Here is an 11,732-nt window from a genome sequence, read left to right on the forward strand (position 1 = left end):
GTGTTTAGTTTTACGACAGCCCCCCCCCCGCCTTAACGCTTTACGACCACTGCCATTGCTTTACGACCAATGCAGCTGCTTTACGACCCAGGCTTTACGGCAGGCTGAGGACCCTCATGGCGGCGCGCGTTCTGTGAGGCCTGCGTCGCAGATTCCCCGCGCGCGGGACGACGACGACGAGGAGGAGGACGACGAGGACGACGACGACGAGGAGGACGATTTGGTGGTGGTGGTGAGAAGCCGGAGAGAACGCGAGGTAGACCCGAGGCGGAACATGGGCTCGAGCGACGATGTGGACCGCTGCCTCTTTGTGGGCAACCTGGACCCGCGCGCCACTGAAGAGGTCCTCTTCGAGCTCTTCCTGCAGGTGACGACCCTGGAGAGGTCGATTACACAAAGCCGCCGCGTTGTTGTCGTTGTTGTTGTTGCTGCTGCTGTGGTGGTGGTAGTGTTGGGGGGGCCCAGGGGGAACCAACTCGCCCGAGCCTGTCGCTCCGCGGGCGCGGATCATCGTGAGAGGTGGGGGGAGATGTCCGCTCCTGCGCGGTGTGCCGCGGCATTGAGGATGTGTTATCTACTCATCATACACACGCTGTTGATGGTGTTGATGTGTTATCTACTCATCATACACACGCTGTTGATGGTGTTGATGTGTTATCTACTCATCATACACACGGTGTTGATGGTGTTGATGTGTTACCTACTTATCATACACACGCTGTTGACGATGTTGATGTGTCTTCTTGGTTCTTTCGGTAAAGTCACGTAGAAGGGAAGTTATAAAATAATAAAAATAAAACATAATAAAACAATTCTCACGACGTTTCGGCCACAACGCAAGCAGCCGTCCTCAGGTGAAAACCAGGTCCGTCGAGGCGACAGAGTCTGAATGAAACAGCACACGAGCTTGGAGCATATATATAAGCTGGGCGCATTGACAAAGGAATTTGCATATCAAAAGGAATTTAGCATATTTATGAGAAATGCAGGAATGTGATTAGTACTGCATATGCATGTGCATTATGCAGGATTAACAGCATCAAAGGGAGCTGCAGTTTCTGCTGCTGCAGTACTAATCACATTCCTGCATTTCCCATAAATATGCTAAATTCCTTTTGATATGCAAATTCCTTTGTCAATGCGCCCAGCTTATATATATGCTCCAAGCTCGTGTGCTGTTTCATTCAGACTCTGTCGCCTCGACGGACCTGGTTTTCACCTGAGGACGGCTGCTTGCGTTGTGGCCGAAACGTCGTGAGAATAGTTTTATTATGTTTTATTTTTATTATTTTATAACTTCCCTTCTACGTGACTTTACCGAAAGAACCCTGCAGTCACGAAAGCTTTAAATCGAAATTTGATGTTGATGTGTTATCTACTCATCATACACACGCTGTTGATGGTGTTGACGGTGTTGATGCTTTATTTGTTTTAAAGTTGTCGCGCCACTGAATTCGGCGCAGGAGAAAACACGGCCGCGAAGGCCACGATCATTCGGGTTCGCGTATCATCGGAGGTCGCATTATTCTACTCTAGTCATAGTAATGCATAACAACACGAACAATAATTATAGGAGCAACTGTTCTGCGTGCAGGTAACGCGCCCTGGGTACGACACTAATGATTATTTATATGTTGAACTTATTTCGCATTCATAATCAACGTTTTTGGGTTTAGATCGCGTTTATTTATAAATGTGTCGTAACCCTCCACCACCCGACACGGCCAATCAGTAAAAAAGTGTCACGTTGACAAAGACAAATAGTTCACTGCTTTAGCCCACCGGTGTGTTGAAGCCACAACATTTACAATTTGAGTACGACGTTTCGCTGGTAATTGCAACCAGTATCATCGGGCAATTCGCCAGAATGGTGAGGCTCTGCTGTGTCTCCCGTTCTTATAGAGAGCAGCAGCAGGGTCGCGAAAGCCTACGTGTTAAACTTCTTTCGCATTGTACGTAGTCAACCGCGCTAATTGGAGGTGCCGGAGAAGGACAACAAACTAAACACAAAAAGCTGTAAAGAAATAAGTTTGCAATCTGGATTTAAAAGTGGTTAATTTGTGGAAAGCACTGTGTGTGTAATGAACACACAAACACTTTGTATAAGCAACGGACGTGATCAAATACAATATCAACGGCAGTTATTATTATTGAAAGTTGATTCATCAATCAACTCGGAATATAATCGCCTTTAATGGTGATGGCCAATTAAATGATCATCGGCATCATCAAAATTGGCAAAATAACCACAAACTTCTAAATGGTAACTAATAGAAAATATACGAATAACATCAATATTATTGATATTCTTTTGGTCTTTCGGTGAAGTCACGTAGATGGGTTGAAAGAAAAATTACTAAAAACTACGACGCTTCGCTTGCAACACAAGCGATCGAAACGTTTTTAGTTATTTTTAGTTATTTTATTTCTACTTATCTACGTCACTTTACCGAAAAACCCAAAGAATATGAATTCCTGCAGTTACGAAAGCTTTAAGTCAAGAAATAATGATAATAGGGTTTTCCCCTTTTTTCTGGCAATAAAACAGGTGTTAAGATGTTAAAACACCAAACTGAAACCTTTTACAAGGAATCATGTCTGCATTAACCACAATACTTGTGGACAGAATACAAACAAAAAACACACTGATAATATATGCATTGTCCTTGAAACTGATTGGTTCACACCAGAGACGGCTTTCTTTTTGGCCTAGTCCTCTGGTCTAACACATATTTCCTTTTAAAAGGTTTCAGTTTAGTGTTTTATCATCTTAACACCTGTTTTGTTGCTGGAAGGTTTGTCACGTGAACAAAACGTGCCAATTCGTTACGAGTACAGCACCCCGGTGGGTGTGTTGCAGAGTAAAACCCGCAACATTAACAATGATGCCGGTTGTAATAATTACTGGCGAATCGTCATACTCAGATTGGAAACGTTGTGTATTTACTCTCCAGCACACCGGTGTGCTGGAGAGTAACGACTTGGCCATGTTCTGTTTACGTGACAAACTTTACTAATTGGCTGTGTCGGGTGATGGCGGGTTTAACGACACATTTATACTTACACGAACTAACGCAAAAAAACCTGTATTATGATGAATAATTACTATTGCTAAAATATTTACCGTACATAGTTATACTCGTAATAAATAGTATTTTTGCTTGTTTTGCCACGCTCAAGTTGAGTGAGCAGTCGAGAACCGTGATCATGATTTAAAATTGAATGCCCTCACGCTATCCCTATTTTGATTGACACAATTTTCTAATGATGATTGGTGATGTAAATGCTTTGAATTAAAGTACAAAATATGTGCGTGTTGAATACGGTCTCGCGAACTGCACTGTTGTCCATATGCGCGCATTGTTATAGAATTTCATTCTGTGTTCCCGTCTTTCATACTGTATAGTACTTAATGATCGGAAATTCGACAATTAAACACGTTGTACATACATATCGCCTTGTTTTAAATGGCATTTGACGACTTTGCACGAGGCATGATCGTTATTCTAATTGTAATAGCCGTGATGCGAGATATCAAACTTTTATTACGTAAACTGTTGTGTAGCAATGCGCAGGCTTTCACTTATTGTAGGGTCAAGGGTTGACATGGGTAGCAAAGCCATCATTGTCATCTCTACAGGATCATACATAAATTAGTCCAAAAAAAAGCTTTTCAATGCACGTACTTTTATTTGCACTCTAAAATACAGAATAAATTATTTAGACCACGGAATTAATCACATTTGATGTGCTGAATTAAAGTGGGTGGCTTGCATAGAGAAAATGAAACATCGACAAACGTGTTATTTTTCCTGCATTTTTTTCGTTTGGAAAAAGGCCTCGGGCATCGTCAGGAAATAAAGCCGAGAAGTACAGGAGTTAAAGACAAGTAGTGTGTGGTGAACACTTGAGATGATAATTAATCAACACACAACTTAACTCAGAAAACCACACTTGGATCAGAATCATCACGAACATGATCATCTAAGTAATAATACGCTTGTTAGTGTGCGTTTTTATCTGTGATGGCACGAGAGATTGAGGTGAAGTGGAGGGGAGTTGAGATGCTGGTGTGTTGGGTATAGGACAACTGTATCGGGATCAGAATATTTATTTACTCTGGAGGAATCCGATGAGCTATAAAGCTCTTTCACAGATGTCCAGTAGTTTCACAAATGCCCAGTATGATGACATACAGAGACTCGGGGGTGGTGAGGACAAGGGGTTGATGACATTAACCAACACGTTACTTTCGTATACTCGAGCTGCGATATTGTTCAGTGATGTTATCACGTGTGCGTTTCCTCCGCGCATTCTGATGAGTGCAGGCGGGTCCCTTGGTCAAGGTGTGGATTGCTAAGGACAAGGATGGCAAGCTGAAGCAGTTTGCCTTCGTAACGTTCAAGCACGAGGAGTCGGTGCCATACGCCATGAGCCTCATGAACGGCATCCGCCTCTTTGGACGCGCGCTCAAGCTGCAGTATCGCACAGGTACGGTCTCCCAGGCAGACGGATGTCTCGCCTCACTCCTATGGACTGGGGCACCACGGTGGCAAGATGTTAGCTGCCTCGCCTGGTATGCAGGAGGTCGTGGGTTCAATCCCGATACTGACGCCTGTATATTTGGAGTTTGCATGTCTCTTTGCCTGTGGTCACGTGGATTTTTCTCCAGGTCCTCAGGTTTTTCCCTCCACATTTAGAATCAACATCACGCGTTCAGAGTGTTTTGGCTGCTATAAATTTCCACATAATGAACCACTTCAATGAGCTATCATTTGTGGCCAGGTCACTTCTGCAAAAGAGCTATATAGCTCAGAGGGCCTTAGCTAGTGAAATAAAAAATAGCTTAATAGTCTAGATTTGAAGCGTTCGTGACTGCAGGAATCCATATTCTCTGGTTCTTTCGGTAAAGTCACGTAGGTAGAAGAAAACATTATAAAAGAAAACACGACGTTTCGGTCGCAACACAAGCGTCCGTCTTCAGGTGAGAAAATGATCTGTTGTGGCTTCATATCGGCACGGGAGGTTGTCGTCCGATTACTAATTCGAGCTCCTTTACTTGATCATTTCTCCAGCCCCATCCTTCCCTCCCCCTCTCCCCCCTGTGACAGCCCCCACCCTTCTCTGCACGCCACAACCCTCGACTCGACAACCCCCCCCTCCCTTGCCTATGTAAAGCCACACAACAGCAGATAGTTTTCTCACCTGAAGACAGACGCTTGTGTTGCGACCGAAACGTCGTGTTTTATTTTATTATTTTTTCTATCTCCGTGACTTTACCGAAAGAACCAGAGATTATAATAGTTTAATAGTTTAGTTTTGAGGGAAATGAAATGCAGGACTTCGTACTCCTCAATTTCAAACCTGCCATAATAGCGAATTTTTGCAAGTTTATATAATTATCAGAATCTTTATTTATGCTGGAGGAATCCGATGAGCTATAAAGCTCTTTTTCACAGATGCCCATTAAGGGGCAAGTCAGAACGATACAACAACAAACAATGCAACAGCACAATAGTGCAGCAAAGTATAAGAAAGGTAAGCAAAGCACTTAGAAATATCCAAATAAAGCTAAACTATTTCTATCTTACTCTAAAGTGAAAAAAACTCAACACATTCATCAACATCAATATCTCTGCTATGAAGGGATTGCAAAAAATGTATTGTTTTATGTAATGTTTCATAAGAAAGGAAATGGTATTGATGAATTGTGAGTTTTCTTATTTGTGCTTTTGCATGACAGCCAATGTAGTCTCGTTATTTATTATAATTTTCCCCAATTTTAAGGCTGCTAGTGTGTCCGAGACAAGCAGTTTAAATATTCAATTGGGTGGTGATAACACATGGGAAACGAGTTTTGTGTCGGCAAAACATCTCCATTTGTGGATTTGGCCTATAGGAGTGATTGATTGCGGTGGGACTTTTGGGAGACCCTGAAAATATTTGCACCATTGATTGGTTCATGCCGCCTTTGGGCTGTGGATTGCAGGGAGCACTCATATCAGTGAAGAGAAGGCAGAGCTGTGGGGAACCGGTCACAAGCAGGAAAATACCAACGGAGCAGCCAACCCATCTCTCAACAGGTGAGGCTCACCATCTAACAATGGATAAATAAACACATGATGTATTACAAACAATATGAACCAAATATTGTTTGTTCTTTTGCAAGAGCGACCATTACACCAACAATTGTCAACTTATATCTGCTGGATCATGTTGTCATTTACACATTTGCAACAGGAAATGTTCAACGTGGACAATGCGCTAATGTGGCCGTCTGGAACGCTCTTCCGATATTTGGAAGCCATTGGAGCTGTGCACGTTTAAATCTAGATTGAAAGATAATTTCTTTAGAACTGCTTTATGTGTTTAGTTTGTTGTCCCGCTACCGCACCTCCGATTAGCACGGTTGGCTACGTACGGTGCGAAAGAAGTTCAACATTCATACAAATGGCCTCATGTGTTTTAACACAGTTATCATTTCCAGGTACAATGGGAACCCAGCCAATGGAAATGCGCTGCATCCATCGTACTTTTATCAGATGCCTTTGTCAAACCCTGCACAACACTTGCAGGCTTCGGTGAGTAACATAACTGCTGATACTTGGGTACCCTTCATATGCCGCTGCAAAACTTGAGTTTTTAAGACTCGGCTATGTGGCTCGAACGACTTAGTATGTCTGCTATGTGTGGGATTGTCCGTGTTGTGGGTAGCAGTTGCGCACAATGGTCAAATTGGCACACGGACATAATCCTTACGTCATCAAGAGTTCTAGCCACGCACAACACGAAAGCCAATTGGCATTTGAACATGGCATAGACACGGCCTCGAATGAATACCAGGTCCAGTGGTGTTGCCACTGTAGTCACTAGTGGAGGGTGTTGTGATACCCCCAAGTACCTGGGTTTGCACACTTCTGTGAGATATACAAAGATATTCTCTGCCTCATTACATGACACCAGTGCCACATTTGAAATATATTTGGGAGGGAGGGGAGGGAAAGTGCAAAGGGGGGGGGATATTAACAAGAGTATATAATTTATGGTTCTCGCTCGACCATCCCTTGATATACTGTGTGGTCTTAATTTGCATTGCTAACAACACTTTTCCTTGACAACAAGACTAATTGGGGGACCGTTGTCCTTTCTTCTTTTCTCCAGGTGAGCAACTTTAACATGCCTCAGTCCAACAGGCAGCAACATGCTATTAGCTACCCCCTACAACACCTTCAGCAGCAGCAGCAGCTGCCGTCGCAGGCCGTGCTGGCCGAGAATGAGGCTCGTTTGTCGACCAGCGGTGGTGGCAGGGCCGTGGGAGTCGGTGAGCAACAGAGACGGAATCCCTCCGACGCTTGGGGATGGCAGAGAAACCAGTGGGCCCAGCCTGGACCCTTCCACTACCAGCAGCAACATCATCAATCATACCAGCAACAGCAGCAGCATCCTTATCAGCAGAGGCCACCATTTCAGCAGTGGCGTGGACCTATGTACTAGGTGGATGCATGTGCTTAGGTTGTAGCGAGCGTGTGGAGTTAATTTGTTAACCTTTGCCGCGTGGCTACTGAGAACTGCTGTTTCCAGGCCTTTCTTCAGCCACAGACAGGCGAAAGACCGCTCTTAAAAAATGTAAACAACTCAGGTGAGAGCATCTTAGTTTCACAGTTTTGGGAGCTTTTTCCATGTCATAAATACCGAGCTCTCTGTTAAATACCTTCGGCAGCTACTTGGAACATTACAGATTTTGGGAGGATTTTTATTTTATTTTTACCCAAAAAAAAAATTTCGTCCAAAATGTGATGAATTTTCAATAGAATTTAAGCATCTAGTAAGGTTTTTTTTGCTGAATATTTGGTGTGATATCCTCCTCTTAGTCTTTAACCTTTAATGTTCAGCAGAGTTAAGTGATGCTAAGCTCGCCGCTCCACATACAATACCAATGCCCTCTGCTCAAGAATACGACCCAACAGTACAGCAGCATAACTCTAGATGGCAGCATCTCTGGGCAGAGGCTGTGGTTTGATAAATCTTGTGTTATTCAGTGTCATACAGGATATTGTATTCAGCAGCTGTGTATGCTGTGCAGTCACCCTCGTTTGGTTGTGTATGTCTCCTATGGAGGGGTGGTACACAAGTGAATTTGAGAATTGCGGTGATTGGCTATCTAAAATTGGTCTTCCCCTGTTGACCACGGTGCAATTCCCCCAGTGTGTGCAAGTGCACATGCAGTTGACGCCGATAACGTTGGCAGCATGTGTGACGAGCACACAAAGAGCTGACACCAGCTCTTGGTGCCCAAGCTTCTGGCAACATTTGTTATTTTGGGAAATGAACACCATTGAGCACCTTAATCAGGCCACACACAACCCTAAGATGCGTTTTACTGGAAGGGGCCTGGGACGCTGCATTTTATTCACACTCGCTTGACAAAAAACCCAGCCAAGCCTGCCAGTTTAAAAACGTTTTATGCAGCGGACTTGCTGTTTCACACTTCCATGCCAGAATAAGTACGTGGCTGTGAACTGTTGGTATCTTGTAGAACACAACTTTGTTAATTTTATACAGTTTATGTACAAAAAGTAAAAAAAAATGTGTACAAATGTACAAAAATGTCGGGTTGTTTTTTTAAAAAATTGAGTTTGAATACAAACAGCAATGAGAGGGGAGAACCAACGTTACATCAAACTCAAAACGACTCAGGAACCTTTTGGGCGGAGGTGTTTTCCAGAGGATTATTTTCAAATACGCCATTGATGTTGAGTCATACTTGGGCATCTTAAATTAAATAAAAGCCAGCATGGAGATGCTGTTTTTCATTTTATTTGAAGTCATAGTTGATTGTGTACAGTGTTTAAAGATGGTTTAAATTGAAAAGAGGAACGTGACAGCAGTATTCTTTAAGTGTTGGTAATTTGTAGTTTTTATCATGCAAGGAACACGTTCGAGTCAATTTAAGAAGACCATTTTTTAGTTTGACAGGGGAATTCCTCAAATCGTCACATTCATTTTAAAATATTTACTACCCATATTTTACTCTAAACAAGAACATACATTGTTTTTTTAAGTCGATATTCGATGTGTTTTACCACATTTTTTGGAAAACAATATGACCATAAAACGATATTTTAGCAAAAAAAAATGGAGATTGTGATTTTATTTGATACATTCGTTTCCATTTTCTTGATAATTAAGCTGGTCTATTTTGTCTGCCATATGTGTACTCTCATCTTTGCCGCGAGTCAGAAAGAAGAGCGACTGGAGCCCCATGTATTCACAAAGAACACGTTGAGGTTTAGCTGCAATGCAGAGCCTCGGCACGCTTGGGAGTTAATTTCAATGACAATTGTAAATCACACACGTTGGGAAATAACGTGATAGAATCCTGACTTAAAGCTTTTGTAACTGCAGGAATTCATATTCTTTTGGTAAAGTCACGTAGGTAGTAGTTTCAAAGAAAATAACAAATTACTACGTTTCGATCGCAACACAAGCGGTCGAAAAGTCGTAGTTTTTTGTTATTTTATTTGAACCTATCGATGACTTTACCGAAAGACCCAAAGAATAAGTAACGTGATGTAAGCGTGTTCGGGCGTGTTGTGAGTTAACAATGCTCCGTGATTGCTCACTTGCAAGCGATTGGTCTTAATTGGCAGTGGTTCATTAAATAGTTTTAATTCGCAGCGGTTCGCTAAACTGTCGGATTGTGGAAGTGTTCTTTACAGTTTTTTACTTATTAATATCAATACCATAGATGAAAAAGAAAAATTGTTAGCAGTTTTAATACAACTAGTTGTTTTTAAGAAGATATTTTTTGTGTATAAACTAGAGAATTTGGTCATGGAAAAACAGTTTTGTTAAACTTTACCTTATAGTAAATGTAAATTTTTAGCTTGAGTCTATCCTGTTATTTTTGTTACTGTTATGTGATTTAAATACAGATTTCCATATTTTTATGCAAATGTATACAGTTATGAATTCAAACTTGGTTGTACTACAATGGCCAGTGTCATCTGAGAGCTGTAGCTTGCATTAAAATGTATCCATATTCACACCTGCGTGCTACCTGATTGAGTGTTCATTTTAACCTTGTCCAGTCCATGGTCTCTCACGCGTTCTCTCACTTGGCTGCCAGCCCCATTGTCTCGACCACCAGATAATTTGCACGAAAATGTGTTTTGAAAACCCATCCGTTTGTACCAACAATGTCTCAAGTACATTATACTGGTACTGAACCTCCTGGTTACAATAGCCCACAGGGGATTATTGTGTCCGTCGTGCAGGGAGGGGCTGGGTGGGTAGGGAGGGGTTGGGTGGGTAGGGAGGGGCTGGGTGGGGAGGGTGGGGCTGGGAGGGAGGGGCTGGGTGGGGAGAGGCTGGGTGGGGAGGGGCTTTTCACCCCGTGGTGCCCTTATAAAACTCAACGTTTCACCTACTCACGCCGGCTTGTGCCTGCCCTCACAGTCGGGCATATTTGCGGAATACACCACGCCGCCGTTGACCCTGCAGGCCATTGACCGGGCAACCCGACGTTCCTACCAGCTCCCTCCGCAGGAATGTGTTCCCCGCAGCAGCGTCATCCAGACCGATGCCCCAACTTAAAACAGCAATAGTCGTGTTAGTCCACTGTTTGGAACTTTCTGACCCGCCCCTACTGGACACATGTGATGAAGAGCTTTGTTTCTCATCGGATTTCTCCAAGATGAATACATATTTTGGAATGTAATAAGACATGTCACTGTGCATGTGGTTACTTGAAGATACTGTATAACTCATGCGTGTATTACATACCTGTCAACCCATACGGTTTACCCGTATTCTTGTACAAACTGAGTTTTCAGGCCCATTCGGCGTACCTACAAAGTCCATGGGACTACTTATGGACAAAGTCCATGAGCGTTGAGAGTTGTAAGGGTACGGGGTGACCAATAAGGTCTGCATTGGTCTTTAATAAGGTGGGCACTGATAAGGGGTTGACAGGCATGCCATTGCAACGTGACATATGCATGCTCAAGTTGCCTGCAAAGTACGCAACGGACCAGCTTTGCTTCGTCATACATGGCAACAGGAATGTTATTTGTCTCTTTCTCTGACCCAGGGGTTTCTGACATTTCACAGTCACGTCACGCCAAGCTAAATGTGAATGTCATGCTGGTGTGGTGTCTGGGTGTCGTCAGATTGCAGGGGACAAGGTTCGTAAGTCATAGGTGTGGTTATTTGTTGTTGTTATACGTGACATGTCAGGGTGGGTATGTAGATGTGTACAAGAGGACATGTTTATTTTAAACAGCATTTTTAAAATACATTTCATGAATTGATCCGTTTCATTTCCAGTTTCATTTCCACGTGCTTTTTAAAAACAACATTGAGATCAACTTCAGAACCTTCTGGACTCGCATTGCGTTTTCCAACAGCATTTGTTTAAGCGGGCACATTCTTAATCGGTTTTGACTTTTATGGGCCTCATCAAGTGAGTGCCTGTAACCTATAATTGTATGAATGTAGATGTGTAGGCATGGCCTAGTGTACTGGTGGCCCCTGGTAACCTCTCGAGCGGTCCCTGACGTGAGCCCCCAAAACAATCCACAATGTGACAACACCCCCCACCATCAGCTTGCTGCTGTCAACCCCCCAACGGTTCTAAATGTGTGGCGACCCTCACGTTGATATTTATGAGGACACGGGGTGACCAATAAGGTCTGAATTGGTGTGTAATCAGGTAGGCTTTGAGAAGGGGT

The 11,732-nt window shown here is 43.1% G+C and overlaps 1 protein-coding gene across 1 annotated transcript; it reads left to right on the top strand.

The window, feature by feature from the left end:
• Positions 1-93: 93 nt before the first annotated feature.
• Positions 94-10,048, top strand: RBM7 (RNA binding motif protein 7). Its single transcript, XM_061550855.1, has 5 exons — positions 94-367; positions 4,329-4,491; positions 5,990-6,083; positions 6,488-6,581; positions 7,162-10,048. The coding sequence occupies exons 1-5, from the start codon at positions 275-277 to the stop codon at positions 7,492-7,494; spliced, it is 777 nt and encodes a 258-aa protein (XP_061406839.1). The 5' UTR covers positions 94-274; the 3' UTR covers positions 7,495-10,048.
• The last annotated feature ends 1,684 nt before the right edge of the window (positions 10,049-11,732 follow it).

This window comes from Lethenteron reissneri, chromosome 13 (genome assembly GCF_015708825.2).
Source record: "Lethenteron reissneri isolate LAM-NWPU_2019-01 chromosome 13, ASM1570882v1, whole genome shotgun sequence".
Classification (NCBI taxonomy): Eukaryota; Metazoa; Chordata; class Hyperoartia; order Petromyzontiformes; family Petromyzontidae; genus Lethenteron; species Lethenteron reissneri.